Here is a 24,902-nt window from a genome sequence, read left to right on the forward strand (position 1 = left end):
GCATGCTTGAGTAAGATGGCCAATCACATCCTGAAGGTTTTGTATAAAGTACTTGGAGTTGGAAATGATTGTAACAACGTCCACCGACAATTCTAAAAGATTCTTAAACTTGAAATTCGTTGACGGCAAAAAAAAAACTGAAAATATAAATAATATGACGACAAAATTATACTCCTTCCTTCTGTTTTTTAATACAAGTCGTTTTAGAAAAAATTTTATGTTTCAAATTATATGATGTTTTCGGTTTTCTATATAAAATTTATTAACATTTAATGTTATATGACCAATGATAATATACTTTCTATTTTATTATTGATTGATTTATGGTTAGGTAAATAATTAATGATATTTTTGTTTAAAAAATATAAAAATTAATAATTTTTTTAATCTAGGTGCACAATTCTAAAACCACTTATATTAAAAAACCGAGGAAGTAACATACACGGTATCCTTCAGTTTTGAATGTGACACACGGTCTCTTTATTGACGTTTAAGTTTGAAAAATTGAAGTCTTTATTGACGCAATCTTATTCTCATTAAATCTACACATGCTTGTTAATATTAAAGCATAAAACATAAAAGCATTTGTCATACTCATAAGTCTCCGGGAGTTCCAAAATTAGACGAAAACATCATGTTTTTAATCAATTCAGGGATCATGAGACTAAAACAACTTTATTTTTACTTCATTCAGACATGGATCCAGTAGCTTAAACATGGATGTGACCTGGGGTCTTTAATGTAATATTTTTACAACAAACAAGGTGATTGCTATTATTACTCTCACGAGCTTCATAATCTATTATTCGAGCTTCTTATATAAATAGAATATTAAATGAAATGGATTGGATTGGACTTGTTTTTTTGGTGAAATCGTTTCAAATTTACGTAGGTAATTTGGATCATAGGTTTACAACATCATCACTTCAACGAACAAACGATACATATAAACTCCATTTGTTATTTTTGTTACTATATTTATTTTAACCTATCAAATATCAAACACCATTCGAGATTTTGACTGTTGAATACCTTTTTCTTCAGTTAATTAGTCTTAAACCAGAATCTACTGAAAATAATTTTTAAACTTTTTCTTTTGACTGCAAAAGTGCAAATTCACAAACTCTAACAAAATCTATCCACATGTCTTTTTAACATTTTATTGTTGTTACTCTCCTTTGATGGCTTTGGTAACAAAAACAAATCAAAGTTAGCACCGTTGCGCCAGCTTGGCAAGAATCATGGGGTCCCACAAAGCTATCAGCTGGGAGCCAGCAGACGATCCAGCTTTACGATTAGATGCAGTGTCGTTTCCGTAAATAACAAGAGATCCAGGCCCATATTCCTACTATAACACACTACTTCCACACTTTTAACTCACGAGACAGACACGAGTCTCGTGATAATAGAACACTTGTGTCGGCAAAAGCTACGAGTCACACTTGTCTCTTATTACGCTTTTGTCGTCACACTTCAAAAAAAATTAATTAATTTGAAACCGAAACGTTGCGTTTCGTTTCACCGGCGCCGGAATAAAATGAGGAAAGAGATTCCGCCGCCGGTGTCCACCACCACCGTCTGTTTCGAGAATAAGCCACTGGTCGCTACATTGCTAGCTCTCTCCCTCGTCATGATCATCTGGAACCTTCCTCCTTACTACCACAACCTCATCTCCACCGCTCCTCCCTGCTCCGCCTCTCCCACCACCACCATACTCTCCACCTCCTCCTCATCTTTTTCACCTGAGAATTTCACCGCCTCTCTCTCCGCCACGCCGGCAACTTCTCCATCAGATCCGAACAAACGCGTTTTCCAACCGTTCGGAAACGCGGCGGCGCTATTCGTCCTCATGGGAGCTTACCGCGGCGGTCCATCATCCTTCTCCGTCGTCGGACTCGCCTCGAAACCGATCCACACCTTCGGAAAACCATGGTTCAAATGCGAGTACCTATCCAACAACGGAACCACAACACGAGCCACCAAAGCCGTGAAGATTCTCCCGGACTGGGGCTACGGACGAGTCTACACCGTCGTGGTCGTCAACTGCACGTTCCCCTCGAACCCCAACTCCGATAACTCCGGAGGCAAACTCATCCTCAACGCTTACTACAACGAATCTCCGAACCTCTTGGAGAGGCTCACAGCCCTCGAGGAGGACGCCGGATCTTACAACGAGTCGAAATTCTCACCGCCGTATCCGTACGAGTACCTCTACTGCGGCTCGTCGCTGTACGGGAACGTGAGCTCGTCGCGTATGAGGGAATGGATGGCTTACCATGCTTGGTTCTTCGGAGAGAGATCGCATTTTGTTTTTCACGATGCCGGTGGGATTTCGGCGGAGGTTAGGGAGGTTCTTGAGCCGTGGATTCGAGCAGGGAGGGTCACGGTTCAGGACATTAGGGACCAGGCTCAGTACGATGGGTACTACTATAACCAGTTCTTGATTGTTAATGATTGTTTGCATCGGTATCGTCACGCTGCGGAGTGGACCTTCTTCTTTGATGTTGATGAGTATATTTATTTGCCTGATGGGAATACGCTTGAATCGGTTCTTGCTGAGTTTTCGGATTATACACAGTTCACTATTGAGCAGAACCCGATGTCTAGTGTTCTTTGCTTGAACGATTCAACTCAAGGTTATCCCAGGTACTGCTTTCGAGTCTCCTTTGTAATGCAATTGAATTCAAAGAAGTCAATTGTTATTGTTTAGTACTTAGTAGAACTGAGCATTCGTTTTTTGGTTTGATTGTTTTAGTTTTCGGTTCTTTGTGAAATATAAATTAGAAGATATCGGAACTGTCTAAGTATTTTATAAAGTTGGGTCCGGTTTGGTTCTTTAGTTCCGGTAAAAACATTAACAACAACTAATACTGAAAAGTTGCTCAAAAAAAGAAAAAAAAACTGAAAAAATGAAATTCAATTTGGATGTTAGACAATTTGGATTGTTTGAAATAAAATACTGGATAATTCGGACTAATTCATATAATTTGGATAGAAATATTCGGATACAAACATAAATTTTGATAATTCCTAGACTCTAGTTATTTTAAAATTAAATATAATAGATATATTAGTTGTATTTCGGGTATTCAAGTAATTCGGTTCCGATTCGGTTTAGTAATTTTAGTATGGAGAAACATGAACCATTTAGATGGTTTTCTGTTCGGTTATTTGGAATTTGGAACGCCTAAGCGTAATTGTAGGATAGAACCTGGAAATTAGCTTTTACTTTGATCAGTGATGTTTCTGAAAGGAAAACACTTGTTTTCTTGTTTGGTGTGTGTTTGTTATCAGGCAATGGGGATTTGAGAAGCTACTATTCAGAGAATCAAGAACAAACATACGACGTGACAGGAAATATGCGATCCAGGCCAAGAACGCTTTTGCGACAGGAGTTCACATGTCTGAAAACGTAGTAGGGAAAACGCTACACAAGACAGAGACGAAGATCCGTTATTACCATTACCACAACACCATAACAGTACACGAGGAGCTTTGCAGAGAGATGTTACCTGCTTCAGCCAAGGAGAAGGTGACATTGTACAAGAAGCTTCCATTTGTGTATGATGACAGCATGAAGAAGCTAGTGAACACGATTAAAGAGTTTGAGCAGAAAAAAATTGGGACCAAAGATGTGAAGCATTTCTCATGACAAGAGTCAAGAGATAACAACTTAATCCCTCTGATAATCATTTTGTTTGTAAAGGTACAGTAGTTGTTTCCGTTTTAGTTGTATCATCTGTTTTGTCCTCTTTTACTATTTCATTAATAACTTTTAGCAAACATTTTTTTAGTGTGTTGTTGTGTTCTCTGTTTAAGTTTTAAACTTAGTATAAACCCAAACAAAACAATTGCAAGGACAAACATGCGATTCCATTATCAGTTTCACAGAAGAAAATTCGAGCCGGTTCCAAACTTCAAATTGAACAAACTAAAGGCTACAAATAGAGTATCATTATTCTACCGGTATGCAGAACTGGTTCTTAACCAAGAACATTTCAACAAGTAATACGAGACACGAGAGATGTACTAACTCCTATATATACAGTAACTGTTTAACTGTGTTACTCCTGTGATTCAGTTAAGCGGTTTTCAAGAATCAGTATCCTTAGGTGATTCGCCTACTACTCGGTCTTCCTTGTTTTCTTGTTGCGCCTTCTTCCAACGGGATCAAGTTGCAGTGGATCGTGTGTGACACTGGTTTCTCTAGCTGAAACAGCCTGCAATGCCCCCACAAGAACAACAAGTTTACCAAACTAAGTTTACTATTTTAACTAAACTGAATGTTCTTTTCTTTGGTAATTAACATACAAGATCAAACATACATTTTGCATTAGTATCTCCATTACAAGGATGTGGCAGTAAGAAATTATTTATTGAAAATTGGACTAAACGAGATTACCTACGGATGCTTGCACAAGGTCGGGCACTGAACAGTCAATGCGTACTTGCAAGTAGATAGCTCAGTTATCGAAGTGACCATTGCCCTGGTCTCTGAGCATACAAACCTCACCTGCATTGAGAAATTTTCAAGAATAATGAAATCCTTAATTCCATCAGCCAAATGCTAAAAAACAACAGACACTAGTTTATACCTCGACTTCACGAGGCGTTCCTGTAAGATCACATGTGGTTCCATTTGTGTATATATGAGAGTGATACCTGCAAAAAAAAAAACACAACCTCTGAGATATACAGCCTTGGGCTATAAGTCAAAAGTAAAACCTCAGGTTATATACCTCTCTTTCATTGTAGAAACATCAGATACATTTTGATTAAATGCAGCAGTTGCCTCTGGGTCATACTTACCCAAGGAAAATTCTTGGACAATCTGCAGTGGCAGGACACAGAAGGGTATTCAAAACACATCAAGCCGTAGCAGCTACACAGTGAAACAGAGAGAATCAAGAAATCACCAAAAGGGAAGCAGATGAAAAGTATATTTACCTTGGTGCCATCCTCAATGTGTAGCTGCCTTACGGACCCTTGATGACAAAACTCATAGAACCACCAACCCTCTTGCTGCAGCAAAAAACATGGGTTCAGTTTTGTGATATGAACCTTAATAAAGAACTAGAAGATTTTAAGACTAACCTTCCTCTTAACCCTAAACTCTCTTAGAGATTAAGGTTAATTCTTAGAAGTTTGTTTTCTTTTTTAATCATACGAAATCCTTATATAAGGATCCATCTTAAACTAATATAAAAATGAAAACTTCAAAGCTAATTATTAATAGAAAATCAACAAAAAAAAAAAATCTTGATGTAAATATCATAAACTATCTAAGCATATATCATTTTGCTTAATTCTCTCAAATGTGGCCTTACCCTGACAAGGCACTTTTCATTCAGCGGCTGAAGCAGCTTATCAGGAGTCTTAAGCTTCATCTGTTTATCAGTTTCCATCAACACAGTGCTAATGTTTTGCATCGTAGAGGTTTTCCATCCACTCGCAACTTCCTCTTCCTTTGGTAAGAAACATAAGTATCGTCTCCCTTGCTTATCAAGCATTACCATTGACTCCAGATTATCACCCTATTATCACACAGAGACCTCTCTGTCTGTTCAGTGGTTTTAAATCACTAAATTGTGGACGATAGGAGATTAGTTTTTTACCGGGTGAAACGGTGAATATTCGGGAAGAAACTCGACCGTGTGATTTGGTTCACGATTGTTTCGGCTGAATGTTCCCACTGTTTTGATCCAGACTGAAATATTGTGAATTCCCTTGCCCTTCCATTGATCACATAGAACGTATAAATATACAGAGTTTGGTAAGCTTGTTACGCTTTACATGGGATTGATATCTAAGAAGATATACACTCCTAGAATATAGGAGAGCATATAGCATATTCTAATACCCCCCCTCAGTCTAATCGTCGGGTGCTCTGACGTAGAGACTGTGTTTGAATTCATTGAATAATGAGGTAGGGAGGCCTTTGGTGAATATGTCGGCATATTGAGATGAAGATGGTACATGCAGGACTCGAACCTGTCCCATTGCAACTTTCTCGCGGACAAAATGGATGTCAATCTCCACGTGCTTTGTTCTTTGATGCTTGACCGGATTGTTTGATAAGTAGACGGCGCTGACGTTGTCGCAGTACACTAACGTGGCTGCGGTTATTGGGACTTTGAGCTCAAGCAAAAGATTACGTATGTAGCAAGTTTCTGCCACTGCGTTGGCCACTCCTTTGTACTCTGCTTCGGAGCTTGACCTTGATACTGTGTCCTGCCGTTTAGAAGACCATGAGACTAGGTTATCCCCGAGGTAGATGCAGTAACCAGACGTCGATCTTCGCGTGTCAGGGCATCCGGCCCAGTCTGCATCCGTGTAGGCAGTCAGAGACGTGGAGGAGGTCTTGTGTAGTTGCAAGCCATGAGATAGAGTGCCCTGTAGATATCGAAGCACTCGTTTCATTGCGAGATAATGTGATAGTCTTGGATCATGCATGTACAAGCACAACTGGTGAACCGCATACTGGATGTCTGGACGTGTCAGAGTAAGGTATTGTAGAGCTCCGGCGATGCTTCTATATAATGTTGGATCGTTAATCTTGTCGCCATCTTCAGCAGAAAGTTTTGACTTTAAATCCACTGGCGTCGAGATAGGCTTGCAGTCCTGCATTTTAGCACGAACTAGAATATCTTTAGCATAAGCCGATTGGCTCAAGAAAAGACCACCATTTTTGTAATCTACTTTGATGCCGAGAAAGTAGGAGAGGCGTCCAGCGTCTGACATTTCGAACTCCTGTTTGAGAAGAGCCGTGATCGTCTGTCTTAGCTTCTGAGTAGATGCCGTGAGAAGGATGTCGTCTACGTACAGAAGAAGGTAAGCCCGTTCGGAACCTTTATCGTACACGTAAAGGGAGTTGTCGCTGCTACTCATTTGGAATCCGAGTTTCTGAACAAAGCCAGAGAAGCGTGCGTTCCATGCTCGCGGTGCCTGTTTGAGGCCGTAAATTGCTTTCTCTAGTTTCCAAACGTGATGTGGTCTTGATGAATCCGCCATTCCTGGTGGTTGATGCATGTAAACCTTCTCGTCCAACTTGCCATGGAGGAAGGCATTCTTGACGTCTAGATGATGGACCTCCCAATTATTCTGTAATGCTAGATGGAGGACGGAGCGGATCGTGACTGGTTTCACCACGGGGCTGAAAGTCTCGTCGTAGTCCAAACCCGCTTCTTGCGATTTCCCATTTGCGACAAGTCGCGACTTATGTCGCTTAATCTCACCATCTGCACCTGTCTTATGTTTATAAAGCCACATGGAACGAATAATATTAGCATCAGGAGGCCTAGGTACTAGACTAAACGTTTTATTCTTAACCATGGCACCGTACTCATCGTTCATTGAGGGGTTCCAGTTCGGATCAGTAAGAGCTTGAAGATGGCTTTTTGGTAGAGGTGAGATTGTGGAAGCATGAAGAGATAAAACAGATTTTTGTTTTCTGGTTCCATCTCTACTCCTAGTAGTCATTGGATGTCTTGGAGGACAGACTAGAGGAGAGGATGGTGCGACAATGGGCGCAGTAGGAGCCGGGGGAGGAGACATTTGAAATGGAGTTTCCAAAATCTGTTTGAAAAGAGAAGAAGGCTCAGAATTATCAAGAAATTTGTATGGTACCGCCGTGTTTGCATGAGATTCAGCGGCTGGGAAGATAGATTCGTCAAAGACCACATGACTAGAGATAATGATCTTTCTGGTCTTAAGGTTTAAGCATCGGTATCCTTTATGATTGGTTGGATAGCCGAGGAAAAGGGATGGAGCGGAGCGGGGTGCAAGTTTGTGAAGGGAAGCAAAGTTGATGTTTGGATAGCAAAGGCAGCCAAAGGTTTTGAGATGATCATAGGTGGGCTTTTTGTGGTATAGTTTTTGGAAAGGAATGTCGTTGTTTATAGAGGTTGATGGGAGAATGTTTAGAAGATGGGCTGAGCAGTGAAGCGCTTCAACCCAATATATTGGTGAAAGTCTGGCTTGAAAAAGAAGAGTGCGAATGGTGTTGTTTATGGTTCTTATCATACGTTCCGATCGTCCGTTCTGCTGAGAGGTGTGAGGACAGGAGAAGCGGAAGTTGATACCATTCGCAGAGAAGTAGTTTAAGAACTGGTGGTTGTTGTATTCACCGCCATTGTCGCACTGGAAAGATTGAATTGTTGTTTTGAACTGTGTTTTCACAAATGAAACAAAATGAGTGAATTTTGCGAAAACTTCAGACTTCTTTCGTAATGGGTAAACCCAAACAAAATGAGAGTGATGATCCAGGAATAAAACATAATACCGGATACCACTTAAGCTTGAAACAGGTGATGTCCAAACGTCTGAATGAATTAGTTCAAAAGGAGCTGAAACAATTCGATTACTTTCATGGAAAGGAAGTTTAAGATGTTTACCCAATTGGCAAGCTTCACAACAAACTGGCAATTAAGAACAGAGTTTAGAATACCTGAGGACGATGCTAGGTGAGCAGTGGCCCCTGAGTCCATGTACCAATTAGCGGCAGCTGGGTCTCCAATGGTCATTGTGTTAAAGGCTTCTGCGAAGTCCGTTGTTGGCTGTAGGACGGTACCAGCAATGTGTGCTTGTTGTGGACGTGTAGGCGCGGGGCCTAGTACTCCTCGCGGGTTGACTTGAGTCCATGGCGAGGGGTATTGCTGCCAGCTCATCATTGGCGGTGGAAAGAGAGGTTGTTGATACGATTGATTCCATTGTTGAGGCCAGTTGTTCCATGGTCGCTGATTGCCGTAGTTCCCTCTTCCACGTCCTCTGCTGTAGTTTTTGCGGTTGTTTCTGTTGTTGCGGGGCTGGTGCTTCTCCGTGTTGACTGTGAGCGCAGTTGATGATGATGGAGTGTCATTGTTTGCAGGCATTTTCTGGTTGCGCTTGAGCCGGTTTTCTTCATTGAGAAGCATTGCCTTGGCATCATCGAAGGTAGGGAATGGATCCTTGTGCTTGATCACGTTGATGATGTTATCGTACTTCTCGTTAAGACCGTTGAGAAGATACAAAACGAGGGTGCGATCATTCACTGGAGCGTCGAGGTTAGCCAGTAGATCCGCGGTTGATTTGAGGGTCTGACAGTAGTCCTGAATGGAGCGATCGCCAATCTCAGTTGTTCTTAGGTCGTGATCGAGCTGAAGAGCCCGCGCCTCCTTGTTGTTGCGGAATTGATTCTCGATGCGTAGCCAAATGTCTCTGGCAGTGCCTCCTGTTTTGAACACACTTCGGAACAGTTGTTGCTCAAGAGTGCCGTAAATCCATAGTTTGACCAATCCATCACGTTTTTGCCACGGCATGTCATTATTGTCCGCAGGAAGAGACGTGCCGTCTACATGTCCGAGTACGTCAAAGGCCAAGCAATGGGTGAGAATCAATTCTCTCCAAGCATCATAGTTGTGATCTTGATAGTCAAGAGTAACAGGGATGTGATGTTTGATGTTTGTTACCCCGAACGCACGCTCAACAGGATTTTGAGAAGCCATTGTAGCGTTGAAAAGAAAAGAAAAAGAAAAGATGAAGGAGAGATATTTGCGAGAAGAAGAAGAGAAAGGGTCTCAGAAGCTTTTAAGCTCTGATACCATGAAATATTGTGAATTCCCTTGCCCTTCCATTGATCACATAGAACGTATAAATATACAGAGTTTGGTAAGCTTGTTACGCTTTACATGGGATTGATATCTAAGAAGATATACACTCCTAGAATATAGGAGAGCATATAGCATATTCTAATACAGACGCATGGGTAGTTAGATTGAATTGGGAGATTAAGAGATGATGGTGAAATAGTGTGCGGAGTAACGTTACTTTACCTAGCTGAGCTGGAAAGATCTGATCGGCCCAGACATGGTAGATTGAGTAAAGGGAAGCTATAACCAGGGATAGTAAGATCTGCGTGATCGTCATCTTTGTCTATGATTTAGGAAGCAGGTTGCAATGGAGGAGACGATGTTAGATTGTTGACGATGAAAGTCGCTTGATTGCATTAGCTTTTATGATGATACTGGGTCGTATCAGGCCCGGCCCATTTATAATACTGAATAAAGAGAAATTAGCTCCCATGCCAAAGAACAACTATAGATACCAAAAACAGAATTCGAATATCGTTCTAGCTCATTGAAAATGTAAACTTCGGGGGGAGGGGGAGGGGGTTATTGGATAAATAATTTTAGAGGAATTATTAAATTTTGAGATTACATTATTATTGGTTTGTGAATTTTAAAATCTAAATATAATTCATTGTTATTGGGATGATAATTTATAAATTCCACTCAAAATCCTTTGTTATTGGAAAAGTTTAGTTTTCATTGATTTTAAGATTATATTAAAATCTATTGTTATTGAGATGTAAATTTTCTTTGTTTTTACTCATAGTACTCAACTTTGAGAATATCATCTATACCCATAAGATTTTTGAAATCAATGTAATAAAATACACTCACATACAAAAACTCAAATTGAAGAATAAAATAATATACAAATCACAGCTTTAACATAATACAATTCACAACTTAATAAAATAGAAAAAAAATTAAAAATTAAAAATAAAAATTGTAAAAATAGTTTTAAAAAGTACTTTCGAATTAAAAAAAAAACATTTCAAAAATAATAATTCAAATTTTTTTACAAAAATTCAAATTAAAAACATATATTTCGAAATTATATAAAAAAATATTTTTTATTTTTAATTATTTATATATCTATAAAGTAAGAAGTAGAAATTAAATTTTTTGGTCCTTTTATTTCTTGAGATCTTTTTTGTGACAAAATTTTTTTTTAAAGTTGTTTAAGAATTGCCTTAATTGAAATGATTTTCTTTCCATTTTTTTCTACCACCATTAATTTCTTACTTTAAAAATTATTAACAATCAATAGCTATACACAAGTAATGAAAATCTATGTAAAAAAGTATTTGATAAAATTTGTTAAATCTAATTAACTTGTAAAATCCTCTCAATTATTAAAATCATCAAATTCTACATAAATTCATGTTCCAATAACCCCGTGTTAGCTTAACCATAGACTCAAAGAGACTGTTTTGTTCTAGAAGAACGTTGTTTACCAGCTTTATAACCACAGAAAATTTGAAGGATAGATTCATATTGTGTTTTTTTTCTGTGACAAATTCGTTTAAACTCGTAATGCTTTAAGGTTTACCAAAGAACTTGCAACTCATAGCGTATGGATACAAAGTAAAAAAAAGCTTCACTAGGTCTTGGATTAACGAAAGTTTCACACACATACCAAAACTGAATCAATCCAAGAACGCAAATCAGAAGAAAAAAAACAAAACCCATCTAACAAACTCATAGAACATCCATGACAAGGACACTAAAGGATATGTCTCCAACACATGAGTCTTCTATCCAAATACACAATAAGAGGAGACATAAATCTTCGACTGTACCCACAAACAAAAAACATAGGTCTATTGTCAATTGCATCGCATGGTATAAAACGATGATCATATGTACTATCCTAACATAAGTTCCCAATTCCCTGTGGCAGAATACAACCATACCAGTAGAATAAACCCAAAAAAAAGCATTACAAGGAGGATCTGAAAAGATACAAATCAAAGCATCTTACAAACTTTAAATGGTAAACAAATAATTCAAATTTCCACATTAGGAAACCAAAACCAGCAAACTTCAAAAATAGAACAAAGATTATAGGAGTAAATGTAACAAGAAGGTTGAAGTCAAAACAAAGTTTCAGATTCCATCATTTTTATTCGATTGTGTAAGGGTAACAGCTTATAGTATTTGTCTATACAATGATTCTTTAGCTATGGAAAAACCTGACAAAACCCGTAGAAGCTAACTTACACCGAAGAAGATGTTCATTACAAAATATAGTTTAATCCTGTTGTTTATCGGTTCTGTTCTTGTTTCCATATATCAGACCAGTAACCTGCAATATAGCAAACCATTGAGATGACTTATAAACAACATCCCTAAGGAACGCAAATGATCGATTGATTTTTTGTTTTTTTTTGTAAAATAGACCTGAGGATCAGCGATTGGTTTCCTCTTCTCGACGTATTCATTCGCATCAGCCACCGCGAGAAGTGCCCTCGCCTAAATCAAACCATAGACGAAAGTGAAATTAGCGATTCCTTTTTTTTTTCAGAGACCATGAGTGTCGAGATCGGTACCTGCTGTTCCTTTTTGAGATCCTGAGCTGGTTTAACCCAAAGATAGTAAGCGATTGTTCCCGCAACGAGCCAAGAAGCGAGATTCTGACCTCCTCTAAGTCCACCCATGGAGTTTCCCACGAACGACCTCACGTTCCCCATTGATCTTCTCCAGTCGCTACCCATTTGATACGACTCGTTCGCTTCACTTTGATGATTCGATGTGAGAATTAAAATAGTAAAGCTTTGATTTGGTTTGATTCTAATTTGCGTGGTGCCCACTGCGAATACTAAACCGGGTCGTCGAGACCGGTTAGTGATGGCAATTCAGCAATCTGTGTTTGTTTGTGATTGAACATCGTGCGTCTGTAATTTCTCCACGTAGCATTAGGAGATCTGATCTAATATGTGGGCTGGACAAAATTGTTAGGCACATCGACTTTGAAAAAGGTAGCTCTGTAATTAAAACCAACCTCGATACATAAATTTTTTGGAAAATGTCGGACATTAGTACTAATTTTCATGAGAAATTTTGGAAAATGTCGGACATTAGTACTGATTTTCATGAGAAAGGACTAACAATACTCAATAGACCAGACACAGGCCATAACCGAATCCGGTTATATTAATGGTGGTGTGTTGGTTGTGTACCCCTCTGGTTTTCTTGGAGATGAATGACTTAAATACGCGATAAGGATCCAGAAAAGGCCAAAGTATTAATGATGATAATTTATGAGTTGACTAAATGATTTGGGTTTAAGTCAACTCAACATACTGAACTGTCATCAGTTCAGTATAGTTCAGAAAATTTGTTCAAATGTACCAATTTTATTTTATTTCAAATTGTTATATGCAATATAATATATTAACTGACTATTTTGTTACAACTAAACATTTTATACTATTCATATATTATTTGCTGTTGGGTTTCAGACGTGTTAAAAGTCTAAAATCAATTTTTTTTACTTTCTGAAAAGTAAATAAAATAGTTTGATGGCATATGTTTAATAGACAGTAGATTATTAACAACATTCCTACTTTGTTATTTATCTTGGATATATATTTGTAATGTATAAACATCTAAAAATATATATTATCAAATATGTTAGTATTTAACAAGAAATCTCATAAAATTATTCAAAAAATACATTTAAAAGTATGAATAAATTATTCTATGTTATTAAATATGTAACCGGACTAAATAATAAATTTCATAAGCATACTAAATAAATGAAATGTTCATGTTTACCATTTTCTTAATACTATTATTCATATTTACTATCACTAAAAAAACATTTTAAAAAACACATTTTCATGGATAAATAGTAATACGGTAGTAGTTACGATATTATCAGTCTACCAATGAATCTTTAAGCTAATTCAAAAACAGATCTAAAAGTGTATTTAGCTAAAATATTTACCGTATCAAATAGATATGCAGGTGACTTTAAACTTTATGTTTATAGCATACAAATATTCTCAACAAGTACAAAAATTTAAAATGCAAACACAAAATTTAGCATTTTCTATAATTTAGTGCCTCACTAGGTAGAAGTTCGTCTTCACTGTCAGATAACTTGATGGGCTTTAATTTAGATTATTATCTTATCCTATCAAAACTCTTGATGATCCATTATGGTTGATCATCATTTTTACTGGTAAAATTTATTAAAAATTATTATTGCATTTAGGGGTGGACAAATAAACCAAACCAAAAAATCCAAACTGAACTAATTCTAAAAATAAATTTGAACCAACTTCGATATAATATCCAAGTGATTCTTATTCTACAATATTTCGGATTTTACAACGGATATCAAAAAAATCTAAAAATTCAAAAACACAAAACCCAAATCAAATTTGAACTCAATCATGAATAAATACCCAAAAATACTTAATGCTCTCAACAAGTATAATCACTATCTCAAATATTTTAGTATAATGTGTTTTTTGTATTTGGTTAAATATTGAGGGGTTTTGTGTTTTAATAATTGCATTTGCAGTTTGATTATAAATAATTCTGATTCTAAAGTTTAAACAAATTTTAGAAGTTTAAATAATATGTCTAACGATTATAGAAATGTTAGTTGTTAGTTTTAACATGTTTATGTTTATATCATCTAACTCTACGTTTGGATCATATGACCAAATCTTTGTTAAGTGTAGATTATTCAAACTAGCCAAATTTCTAAACTAAAATATGAAATTTTGACTCATGAACAAATATTTATGTAACCGAAATCTTAAACTAAATCCAAATTTAAAATGGGTTCAACCAAGTTTGTAATATGGTTCAATGAAAGCAAAACCAAATTTGTATCGACTTTCAAAAATATTCAAGTTAAGCTAAATTTCATATCCTATAAGAATTGAAATCCGAATGAACCTAAACCCGAGCCCAATTGCACACACGTTTTCTAATTGTAATGCATAAACATGCTTATGTACAAATAATGCTATGTTTGACATCATTAATTCAATTTTATCGCATTATAGATAAACAATTAACATCATAATTTAACACAGATTTATAAATTTGCAATTTAGACTTTTTCAGTTTTTTAATAAGACTTATTTTAATTTTTAATTTGGTATTACATGAAATGCATACAAATATAATCAAACATGGATTCAGCTTTAGTTATGAGATTCATATTCTTAACTGAAAGACAAATCCAATAAAAAAGAAAATTATATTCACCCAATAAAGAGTTGTTCTTATGATGAGAAATAGTCGGATTTAACTCCACTTTGAAATTGGATCTAACGACGAACCGAGATTATTTTGTTGTGACAATTTTTTTTAATAAAAAACAAGAAAACTTCCTCTTAACTCATTTAATTGGCTCACCAAGTTGATTTGTATGTGTTGACCTTGAAACTGGTTTGAACGAACAATCATTTCTCTATTTTGGCCACATTTGTTTCTCTAATCTTTTGTTTTTGTTTTCTTTACGATCCATCCTAATTGATGAAAAGACAATTATTTTTAAAGTTTGAAAATTAAGAAATACTAAAGAGTTATGAAAAGAAAAAGAAGATAATGTGTACATTAGATTTAAGTGACATAGATACAAATACACATGCTAACAATGTAAGTATTATAAGGGTAAAATCAAGCTATTGTAATTGTGTATAAAACAATGTTTAAATAATCACCTAAATATGTTATTATCTTATCTTTGTGTATAGAGTGAAAATATTATTTTTTTGGCCAAATAGTGAAAATATTATTTTAAAATATCAAAATCAAGAGTATCATATATTATTTTATTTTATTAAATTTATTTTATTAAAAAAATACATAAATATTTATAAAAATATCAAGAAATTAATTATTTTAACTATAAATAATTCATTAAAATTTACAATATACTTATGTATTTAAAATATTTTGTATTTATCTATTTAAATATTTATTCTACAATCTTTGATGTATATATATATATATATATTACTAATATAAATATATTATATCTTAAAAGATATTAGGCTAAAAATTGTAAAGCTAAAAAAATAAAACAATATATTTAGTCAAACTTTTTGTTTTATTTCCCAAAAAAAGGTTGCAATAAAGGAAAAGAAAACAACAAATAGAGGAAATTGTTAGATATTGTTGAATAGTCGTCAAAGATACATAGAGATCCAAAAATCCCTTTTTCATCCTTGCGGCATATATATATATATAAGCCATTATATATTTTACTGGTCTTAACAAAATATAAAAACCTAATAATTGTAGGGAGCAGGCAGGAATCCTCTTTGCTTTATTCCCTGAATTTTCGCCAACTTATCGTAAGTCTTCTTTCTCTCTCTCTTTCAATTTTTCTAATTTTCTTCCAGTAAATTGAATTTTCTAGATGAAAATAAATAATCTTCTATTATTATTTAAAAAAGTTTAATTGTTTTATTAAAGTTAATTTTTATCTTACTCTCCAATTCGGAAATTCTAAAGCGCGATCCGCTTTCTAATTTTTTATTTATTTTCAGAGATCTGAAAAATCCTTTCGAATTGTGAAAATCTTTGGAGTTTCAGAGGATTATTCTCTTCTGGGTTTGAAGTTTTCTTAGGGTTTAGGTGTAAAGTTTCGAACTTTATCTTCTCGGAGATGTTACAGTCTCCACTTCAGAGCAAGCTAAAGCTAGGGTTTTGTAGTGAATCTTCTGCTAAAGTAGAGTTTTTCTTTTGAGGAAAAATGTCAGGATCTGAGACGGGTTTAATGGCGGCGAGCAGAGAATCATCAATGCCATTCACGATGGCTCTCCACCACCAACAACAGCACAATCAACCACCTTCTCCGCCGCAAACGCAACAGCAGCAGCAGCAGCAGTCGTCACCACCACCACCGCAGCAGTACCAACACAACTCAGCCGGAGGTGGGAATCCTGGTTTGAACATGAACATGCCCGTGACGATGACGGGAAGTGAGCCTGTGAAGAAGAGGAGAGGGAGACCGAGGAAGTACGGTCCGGAACTGGGTTTGGTTCCCGGAGCTCCTACTTTCACCCAGGCTCAGACGAGTGGCGGCGGTTCCGGCGAAGGAGGGTCGTCTACGCAGAAGAGGATGAGAGGGCGGCCTCGTGGCTCTAGCAATAGGAAAAAGCTTCAAGCTTTAGGTAATTTATATTTATATTACATTTTTTTTTTTGTTTTGTTTGTTTTGGAATCTTCTTCCTCACGTGATCTGGTGGCTTGGATCTTCTCTGTCGGCTGCAATCAATTAGAATATAGTAGTAAAATGGTGAATATGGTAAACAATGCCCCTTGAGTTTTGTATTCCTTCTCAAATTACTTATATGCCCCTCTTGACGTGTCTTGTTCAACCATCTTTACTCATTTGTGGCTTTTGGAGTTTCTTAGTTCATTGTTCTGAATTTTATGTACTGCAACTTGAGCTCTTAGTGTTGTCTTTTTGTGTGTGTGTGTGTGTGCTTGTTGTTGCAATCTTGATCTTGATATCTTTTGTGGGTTTTTGAGTTTCTTCGTTTGTTGTGTTGAGTTTTATGAACTGAAACTTGAGCTCTGATCTTTTGTGGGTGTGTGTGTGCTTGTTTATGCAGGCTCGACAGGAGTGGGATTTGTACCTCATGTACTTACCGTGGGGACTGGAGAGGTGTGTTATCATCTTCTAGCTTCTTGAATTTCCTCTTTTTACTGCATACATGTCTTGTTTTGAGGTCTGCAAATCATCTGTATGTCTAGAGTGCTTGTGTTAAGGTCAAACATTATTGGTAACAAGAGAATGTTGAACTTGATCAGAGTTTTTTGTTACCTGACATAGATTATGTCGTGTGTGGCTGCTTGTAGTTCTATTATTTTAGGCTCACATGATTTTCTCAGGGCTAAGAGCTGACATTTGTTTTGTTTTTATGAATTGGGACAGGATGTATCATCAAAGATAATGGCGTTTTCTCAGAACGGACCAAGAACTGTGTGCGTCTTGTCTGCAAATGGAGCTATCTCCAATGTGACTCTTCGCCAGTTCGCCACATCTGGTGGAACCGTTACATATGAGGTATCAAGATTTGGCTGTATCTTTGTCTCTGATCTTTTTGCTGCTTAACCTTTACTAAGTTGCTTACACTGAAAATCAGGGGAGATTTGAGATTCTGTCTTTGTCGGGCTCGTTCCTCCTGGTAGAGAACAATGGTCACAGAAGCAGGACAGGAGGTCTAAGCGTGGCTTTATCGGCTCCTGATGGTCATGTCTTAGGTGGCTGTGTAGCTGGTCTTCTTATAGCAGCATCACCTGTTCAGGTACTTTCTGTCTTTTTTCCAATACAACATTATATTCGATGCTCATAAGAACAATGTAATGACACTTTTGGGTATTCTCAAATCACAGATTGTTGTTGGGAGTTTCATACCAGAGGGGCAAAAAGAACTAGCGTCACCGACATTACTACCGCGTGTGGCCCCAAGTCAAGTACTGATGAATCCGAGTAGCCCGCAGTCTCGTGGCGCAATGAGTGAGTCATCTATTGGAGGACATGGAAGCCCTCTTCAGCAGAGCAACACAGGAGGACCTTACAACAACACCAACAACCCTTCCATGCCGTGGAAGTAGCCAAAGTGATATATATATATATATCTGTCTTGCTAAATGATGATGATGATGATTCAGACCCATTAGTTTAGGCTATTTTAGTTGAGTTTAAATAACTTAACATGCTTTTGTGTTCCGTGGTATGCTTTAAGAGACCTTGATTTGTTCAGAAAATTGGAATATCCTGATTAATGTAGATCTTTTTTATGATAAATTTTCTCAAATTCTTGAAAACATTACAACACCAAAAACAATACTGGTTTCACTTCAAGCCTGGTGGTGGTCTTTGGCTCTCTTCAACAAAAACCGCATTGAGAAAAACCCAAGAGCTGAAGTTTGCCAGAACCACCCCATTGCATTGTCCGGGTCCACTCGTTTAGCCAGAGACCAAGCATAGATTCCTTCTCCAACATGTAGTGCAACTGATATGACGAAGACAGCCCTTACCATCGTCATGGTCCGGAAGAAGAAGAGGCTTAGTGCTCTTAAGAAAGGCACAGGTCCTACTTCCGGTAACCATCCCGCAGCGAAAAGAGATGACATTCCTAGTATAACAGCTAACCAAGTGAATATAGTTGGACCGTCTAATGATCTCTGTTTCCTCTCCTGCCAATATGAGATTGTTGCAGCCATGCCTTCCTTGGAGCTCTTGAATGGTACATATCCAAGCTCTTCCTTGGCCTTGAGATATGAGAAATAATGGGTAACACCGACCTACACAAGACCAGCAGATTCATCAAACAACTTGGAACACTGAGTTAAGATTTGAGAAACTGTTACCTTGTAGACTTCAGCAGGAAGAATAAGCGGCTGAGGTAACCAGCTTTTTGATAGCCATGGATACAGAACAGTGTAGACTCCTTGGAAGATGTTACCCAAGGTCACCGCAACAGGTACAGAGATAGTAAATTTGGGAAGATCATAGTCCAAACTTCGTAGGAAGGGACGTAGAAACTCAAATGTATTCACAGGGGAACCTACAACGTCACAGGTCCAAAACTAACTCAGCTTCTTTTTTTTTGAAATACCAGGAGGTTCGGACCGAAACCCTAATCCCTCACGCCCGAAACCACAACATCTAATATTAGTTTCGTCCTAGCGGTCACTCAAACTGGGGACCTCTGACACAACGGTCGATGTCCTTTCCAGTTGAGCTAATGATCTCTGGTATCAGCTTTGACTTAGCAAATACAAGTTTTAAGGCTAAATGGTTTACCATCAGAGACGAAATAAGGTTGACCAGCAGCAACAGGCTCTCCTTCTCTACCAGGAATGTCATCCAAGAGTCCCATACTAGCCAATATAATTGCTAGGACAAGGTTCTCAACATAAATCCAGTCTGTTTTAACACTCCGTTCACCGGTTTTGAACAGAAGCAAACCCATCTTCGCTAGATTAACAATCCTAGGAAGATGCCTGTCTTCACCAGGTCCATAAATAGCTGCTGGACGAACCGCACATGTATACAACTTCTTCCCTCCATTTCTACATAAAACACTCACAAGCCAGTGAGAATATTTTTGTTTTTTACTTCGGTTCCTATTAGAGTCAGAAGAGCCCTGACTTACTTAAACGGTCGGCCGTTACTCTTGAGGACAAGCTGTTCCGCGATGGATTTGCTTCGACCATATGCGTCGACATGATCATCAAGCGGGTAATAAGGCAAACTCTCATTACCGTTTATAATCTCTTTACCGCCAAACACGACGTTGTAAGTGCTGACGTAGACGAGTCTTGTGATCTCGTGTTTGAAGACAGCTTCCAAGACGTTACATGTCCCGTTTATGTTGACCTCGTCGCAGCGACCGAACTGTAGCATCTCTTTGCCGGACATGCCGTAGGAAGCGAGGTGCAGAACGCAGTCTGCTCCGTCTAGCGCCTTGTCTACATCTTGTTTCCGAGTTACGTCACCTGTTCAAGATTCAAAGATCAATTAAATCTAAGGATCTATATGATGATCACACAGATCGAAGTGGAATCAATTGATGGGAGAGGAGAGTGAAACCTTGGATGCAGCGAACGCCGCTGTTTCTGAGGTCATCGGACCAGGGAGATGAGTTGCGGAGGTCGAAGGAGCGGACCTGGCGAGCACCGCGGCGGACTAGCTCTAAGCAGAGGGCGGCGCCGACGTAGCCGAGGCCTCCGGTGACGACGAAGGTGTTGCCTTCGACACCTTCGTTCTCGCTCAAATGCATTTTTTTTTTGTTTCTTCTTTCTCGATACGAGTTTGACCGGAGATGAGAAACTGGAGATTTGAGCATCCGACAACTACTGGCTTAACTCACTGTCTTGACTTTTCACCTTTTTAACTCAAAAACGTTTTACTTTACTTCTCGGGATTTTAATTGGGGATATGCCCCTCCATTCTTAAAAAGTTATTATCTTTACCATAACGTTTTTTTCTTTTCCAAAGAACTTTATTAATGATCAAATAATGTTTGACAAAACATGTTTTATGATTATGACATTCGGAATAGAAGTATGGTAGTGATAATCTGATTCTCTAGGAATGTTTTGTTTTGCAAGGATGCTGCAACTATGTTGGAACTTGGGTATTGGTATTGGTATTGTACTTCATAATCCAATTGGCTATGGCAAATTTGGACGATGTCCTGTTTACCAAATTCATTACATTTTTGATTGGCACACCTTTAAAGATTATCTTTCTATATCCTTTGCTCCAGCAATTGATCATTGCCATAATAAGTGCTTGAATTTCACTTTCCAAAGTATTAATCCTTGGTAACCGATGTGAAACTTTCCGCCGGTGGTCTACTCCATTCAGTTGAAGGTAGGGTGTGTTGTTGTAGTTGTCTTCGTTGTGAGCCTTTATCTTTCTCCTTTTTTGAAGTAGAATTCATTTGTTAATAATTCGAAATTCTTTAAAACGATTAATATATAATTTGTTATAAACTGATTTTTTGTTCTAACTTCTTTCCATTTTTTTGCATTATTTCTCCTTTGAATTCGATTCATTTTCTCTATTTATTTCAACTAATTTCTTTATATAATTTTTAATCAAATCATAGTTTAAAATGTTAAAATGTAATCTATTTCAGATATCATACTTAATACTCCCTTCCAAATTTCTATCATTATTAGAACACCACAAACTTCAAATTCAAGGATTAATGTTCATGTTGTGTCCTATTTTTCAGAACTACCTTTAGTATAAATTATTTTGACAAAAATTCTCAATCTAGTGGAACTTTCAATGATGTGACTCCAATCAATGAAAATTGACAAAGTAGATCGATAATCGCTGATCAATTCAAAGCATACATAGATTACTCAAAAATTTATCATGAAATCTAACTGTCATCTTCAATGTGACTCTGAAACTCTTTTGAAGGTTTTGAGATTATGTGAGGTAGCAACAAACCCATTAGTGTGGCTCCGCTAGAGGAAGACGTGAATTTCTTGAAGTTCTTAACATCTTCGGTTGATATTATTCCTGAACTCATTCCCCCTGAAGACTTAGCATCTATTATGCGCTATATTGATGGACCATATATGAGGCGTTCAGAACAGCCCTTGAGGAGAAGGCCAATACAAAAGAAGCAGACAAGTCAATTGGTAAACAACTTTGTGAGTACGCCACTAACTTCTCTATATACATGTAAATTAATATTGAAAATGTGCACTGTTGGTTCAGATTTTGGATTGTTTTTGTGTGATATCCAAATCATTTTTGTAGTGTTGAACAAATATAACACACTAACAAGCAATATATCTGTTATCTGACTAATAATCATTTTCACTTGTGATGACATAGGAGGATAAAGTACATGGATCAAAATGTGGATTTTTTTTGGAAAAAATGTGTGTAGTTTTTTTCCTTTTCTTTTATTTCTCTACCATCCATGTTTAATATATATGGTTTTGGTTAAACCTTTGTTAGTTTTTTGGATTTCATTATGTTAGGAAAAAGTTGTCACTCCTCTAGGAAAACTATAGCTCTAAAAGCATGTTGATTTTAGCCTAAAATAGCAACCCATCCACTATCAGTTCGTTTTTAAACATGTTTTCTTTTATTGGTTTAGGTTGTTATTTCGGGTATATTTGAATAAGATATTTTAAGATACATTTAAGAATCGAAGTAAATCACATCAATTCAGTTAGTCCTTGGTTTGGTTCGAGTAATAAACTAGGAACCATAGAATTTCCGTAAAAAATCAGGTTCGGTTTGCTTCTAGTTGGGTTTTTAGAAAAAAGTTGTCACTCCTCTAGGAAAACTATAGCTCTAAAAGCATGTTAATTTTAGCCTAAAATAGCAACCTATCCACTATCGGTTCGTTTTTAAACATGTTTTCTTTAATTGGTTTAGGTTGTTATTTCGGGTATGTTTGAATAAGAGATTTTAAGATACATTTAAGAATCGAAGTAAATCACATCAATTCAGTGAGTCCTTGGTTTGGTTTGAGTAATAAACTAGGAACCAGAGAATTTCTGTAAAAATTCAGGTTTGGTTTGCTTCTAGTTGGGTTTTTAGGTAATTCGGAAAAAAAAACTGGTAATTCAAGTAAATAATCATATAATTCTTGATTATTTTTGATATTTTGCACAATAATATTCAAATGAAGCTTTAGAACTTTTTGAGGAGATGTTAGATGTAGGATTGGAGCCGGATGATGTCCACATTCGTGAACATTATATCAGCGTGTACTAGCCATAAAGGATTTGGAGAGGGAGGTTGGTCTTATTTCAATACAATGTCCGGTCATTTCAGGCTGTTCCAAAAGCTGACCACTATGCGTACATGGTTGATCTGCTGAGCCTTGCAGGACAGCTGAGCGAGGCAAAACATTAAGAGCTCATCTGCGATCACGGTATATGCCTGTGGCCGATACTACCAAGGGCATGTAGGAACCATTATTGGATCTGTGAACTAGGAGCCTAAGCAGGAGAGAAGCTCTTGGCACTTTGGATCGAGAGAATCATCAACTTATATGCAATTGTCAAGCATGTACGCAGCTTTAGGGAGGATGAAAGATGTGGAACGAGTTTGGGGACTCATGAATGGGAACGGAAGTGGATTGCAGTTGGATCACGGCGAAGAATCAGTGCCATGCTTTTGTTGTGGAAGATAATACAATGCATCCGGGAATTGAAGAGATAAATGATTTGGCTAAAAAGGTTCACAACTGTGTTGGAGTCTTCTTATGTAGACGAAGGAACACAATTAGCTCGTTCATTATTGTTCTCTTATATTAAGTAGATATACAAAATATGTTGTATTCTTTCATATTTAAGGTGTGTAACTTTTTTTTTTTTTTGCGAAAATGCATCACATCTTCGACCTATTAATCCAATTAGAACCTAGGAGAGTCATTTTGCTATCGAAAATTTGGCATATGCTAAATATATTGAACATTTTAAAATAAATATTTCATTTTAACCCACAAATTTAGTTAAAATATAAACTTCTATAGACATAATAAGATTGGAAATGTAAATCCTTTGTCAAAAAGAAGGAAATATATACTTCTAACACACTATTTCACATCTAAATTCCAAATATTGAACTAAATAAATATATTGTATTTCGCATATGTGTTATATTTTTGTTTGACCAATCAAATGTGATTAAATTTGATTGGTATGCATATGGAATAGATAATGGATGACCTATAGCTATTCTACATATTTTGAATCGAGATTTTAAGAAATTATTTTTCTTCAGTAAACATTAAATAGATGATGAAAAAATTACTTAGTCAAAAACACTACCATGTTCCATGCCTAGTATTGTGCAAGTTCTTTGGACAACAATTATTTACGTCTCCATAAGTAAATCAACTTTTTTTCGTGTTCGGAATATTATTGTTTCTTACACAAGAAAGAAAGAAAGCTAACGTCTGGTTCAAGAAATATGTCGAAGACACCAGAGAAACAAGAACTGCCACTAGAAACGAGTCCGTACACAAAGTACGAGGATATAGAAGATTACAAGAAGAATGCTTATGGAACTTCCGGTCACCAAGAGGTTAAGCCTGGCCAAGGCGGCGGGGCAACCGACGCACCGACCCTCTCTGGCAGTGCTCCTCCATCCGCTATAGATTCAGCTAACCAACAAGCTAAGAAGTGAATCACTCAGTTATTACAAAACAAAACAAAACAAACATGTTTCTAATTGCTTCTGTTTTAATTACTATCCAATGTGATTTATTTGACGCCTTGTGAAAGCTGACTTGTTTTTTTTCTCCTAATCCATTGGTATGATCCAATCTCATCAATAAATAAATGTAAAAATTTGGCATCAGGTGACAAATTAAACGCAAAAATATGGTTACCTAAGACCGTGATTAACCCCAGTCTCTTAACTGAGGTTCTTAACTTCGGCTAAGAGACGGTTCTTAGTTTTTCTTAGATTTTAACTAAGTAAAACTAAGAACCGTCTCTTAAATAAGAGATATAAGAGCAGTCTCTTAGCCGAAAAGTGTAAAAAAAAAAAAAATTTCAAATCATGAGTTAAGAACTCCGGTCTCATGCCCTTAAAGTAGGGTTCTTAGCGGAATATTAGAACATGTCTCTTAACTTTTAACTAAAAAAGCTAAGAACCGGCTCTTAAATAAGAGTTTTAAGAGACGGTTCTTAGGTTTTTTAGTTAAAAGTTAGAAGACGGGTTCTTATATTCCGCTAAGAACCTCATCATAAGAACCTCCCAATAATCATGCTTTTCCAGACTTCTATGTGATTACTAGTATATAAATATGGTTGATC

The 24,902-nt window shown here is 36.8% G+C and overlaps 5 protein-coding genes and 1 pseudogene across 6 annotated transcripts; 3 read left to right on the forward strand and 3 right to left on the reverse strand.

Moving 5' to 3' along the window:
* Nucleotides 1-1,380: 1,380 nt before the first annotated feature.
* Nucleotides 1,381-3,811, forward strand: LOC106335673. Its single transcript, XM_013774257.1, has 2 exons — nucleotides 1,381-2,646; nucleotides 3,295-3,811. The coding sequence occupies exons 1-2, from the start codon at nucleotides 1,538-1,540 to the stop codon at nucleotides 3,650-3,652; spliced, it is 1,467 nt and encodes a 488-aa protein (XP_013629711.1). The 5' UTR covers nucleotides 1,381-1,537; the 3' UTR covers nucleotides 3,653-3,811.
* Nucleotides 3,812-3,898: 87 nt separating this feature from the next.
* On the reverse strand, nucleotides 3,899-9,971 carry LOC106335675 (annotated as a pseudogene).
* A 1,721-nt stretch (nucleotides 9,972-11,692) lies between these two features.
* On the reverse strand, nucleotides 11,693-12,372 carry LOC106333041. Its single transcript, XM_013771524.1, has 3 exons — nucleotides 12,155-12,372; nucleotides 12,006-12,077; nucleotides 11,693-11,910 (listed from the first exon to the last, which is right to left on the reverse strand). Exons 1-3 carry the CDS (start codon nucleotides 12,317-12,319, stop codon nucleotides 11,857-11,859), a joined length of 291 nt encoding a protein of 96 aa, XP_013626978.1. The 5' UTR covers nucleotides 12,320-12,372; the 3' UTR covers nucleotides 11,693-11,856.
* A 3,466-nt stretch (nucleotides 12,373-15,838) lies between these two features.
* LOC106335740 (AT-hook motif nuclear-localized protein 10-like) lies at nucleotides 15,839-18,415 on the forward strand. 2 transcript variants are annotated; one of them, XM_013774339.1, is made up of 6 exons: nucleotides 15,839-15,928; nucleotides 16,337-16,750; nucleotides 17,195-17,247; nucleotides 17,518-17,649; nucleotides 17,729-17,890; nucleotides 17,979-18,415. In XM_013774339.1, exons 2-6 carry the CDS (start codon nucleotides 16,354-16,356, stop codon nucleotides 18,198-18,200), a joined length of 966 nt encoding a protein of 321 aa, XP_013629793.1. In that variant the 5' UTR covers nucleotides 15,839-15,928; nucleotides 16,337-16,353; the 3' UTR covers nucleotides 18,201-18,415. The 2 variants fall into 2 exon arrangements, with proteins under 2 accessions (XP_013629793.1, XP_013629792.1); XM_013774338.1 differs by lacking the exon at nucleotides 15,839-15,928 and having other exon boundaries at nucleotides 15,961-16,750.
* On the reverse strand, nucleotides 18,360-20,455 carry LOC106335739 (short-chain dehydrogenase/reductase family 42E member 1). Its single transcript, XM_013774337.1, has 5 exons — nucleotides 20,185-20,455; nucleotides 19,748-20,090; nucleotides 19,396-19,664; nucleotides 18,960-19,156; nucleotides 18,360-18,893 (listed from the first exon to the last, which is right to left on the reverse strand). Exons 1-5 carry the CDS (start codon nucleotides 20,438-20,440, stop codon nucleotides 18,447-18,449), a joined length of 1,512 nt encoding a protein of 503 aa, XP_013629791.1. The 5' UTR covers nucleotides 20,441-20,455; the 3' UTR covers nucleotides 18,360-18,446.
* A 3,547-nt stretch (nucleotides 20,456-24,002) lies between these two features.
* On the forward strand, nucleotides 24,003-24,441 carry LOC106334088. Its single transcript, XM_013772436.1, has one exon. It carries the CDS (start codon nucleotides 24,052-24,054, stop codon nucleotides 24,265-24,267), a length of 216 nt encoding a protein of 71 aa, XP_013627890.1. The 5' UTR covers nucleotides 24,003-24,051; the 3' UTR covers nucleotides 24,268-24,441.
* The last annotated feature ends 461 nt before the right edge of the window (nucleotides 24,442-24,902 follow it).

Source organism: Brassica oleracea, chromosome C3 (assembly GCF_000695525.1).
Source record: "Brassica oleracea var. oleracea cultivar TO1000 chromosome C3, BOL, whole genome shotgun sequence".
Lineage (NCBI taxonomy): Eukaryota > Viridiplantae > Streptophyta > Magnoliopsida > Brassicales > Brassicaceae > Brassica > Brassica oleracea.

What these genes read in the sequence shown, in the direction of transcription:
- LOC106335673 (XM_013774257.1), top strand. Translation starts at nt 1,538, where the DNA reads ATGAGGAAAGAGATTCCGCCGCCGGTGTCCACCACCACCGTCTGTTTC. An exon ending in TCAACTCAAGGTTATCCCAG is followed by an intron (nt 2,647 to 3,294) that starts GTACTGCTTTCG and finishes GTTTGTTATCAG; the next exon opens with GCAATGGGGATTTGAGAAGC.
- LOC106333041 (XM_013771524.1), bottom strand. Translation starts at nt 12,319, where the DNA reads ATGGGTAGCGACTGGAGAAGATCAATGGGGAACGTGAGGTCGTTCGTG. An exon ending in ATCTCAAAAAGGAACAGCAG is followed by an intron (nt 12,078 to 12,154) that starts GTACCGATCTCG and finishes GGTTTGATTTAG; the next exon opens with GCGAGGGCACTTCTCGCGGT. An exon ending in AACCAATCGCTGATCCTCAG is followed by an intron (nt 11,911 to 12,005) that starts GTCTATTTTACA and finishes GCTATATTGCAG; the next exon opens with GTTACTGGTCTGATATATGG.
- LOC106335740 (XM_013774338.1), top strand. Translation starts at nt 16,330, where the DNA reads ATGTCAGGATCTGAGACGGGTTTAATGGCGGCGAGCAGAGAATCATCA. An exon ending in GTGGAACCGTTACATATGAG is followed by an intron (nt 17,650 to 17,728) that starts GTATCAAGATTT and finishes ACTGAAAATCAG; the next exon opens with GGGAGATTTGAGATTCTGTC. An exon ending in TAGCAGCATCACCTGTTCAG is followed by an intron (nt 17,891 to 17,978) that starts GTACTTTCTGTC and finishes CTCAAATCACAG; the next exon opens with ATTGTTGTTGGGAGTTTCAT.
- LOC106335739 (XM_013774337.1), bottom strand. Translation starts at nt 20,440, where the DNA reads ATGCTCAAATCTCCAGTTTCTCATCTCCGGTCAAACTCGTATCGAGAA. An exon ending in ACCTTATTTCGTCTCTGATG is followed by an intron (nt 19,157 to 19,395) that starts GTAAACCATTTA and finishes GTGACGTTGTAG; the next exon opens with GTTCCCCTGTGAATACATTT. An exon ending in TTCCTGCTGAAGTCTACAAG is followed by an intron (nt 18,894 to 18,959) that starts GTAACAGTTTCT and finishes GGTCTTGTGTAG; the next exon opens with GTCGGTGTTACCCATTATTT.
- LOC106334088 (XM_013772436.1), top strand. Translation starts at nt 24,052, where the DNA reads ATGTCGAAGACACCAGAGAAACAAGAACTGCCACTAGAAACGAGTCCG.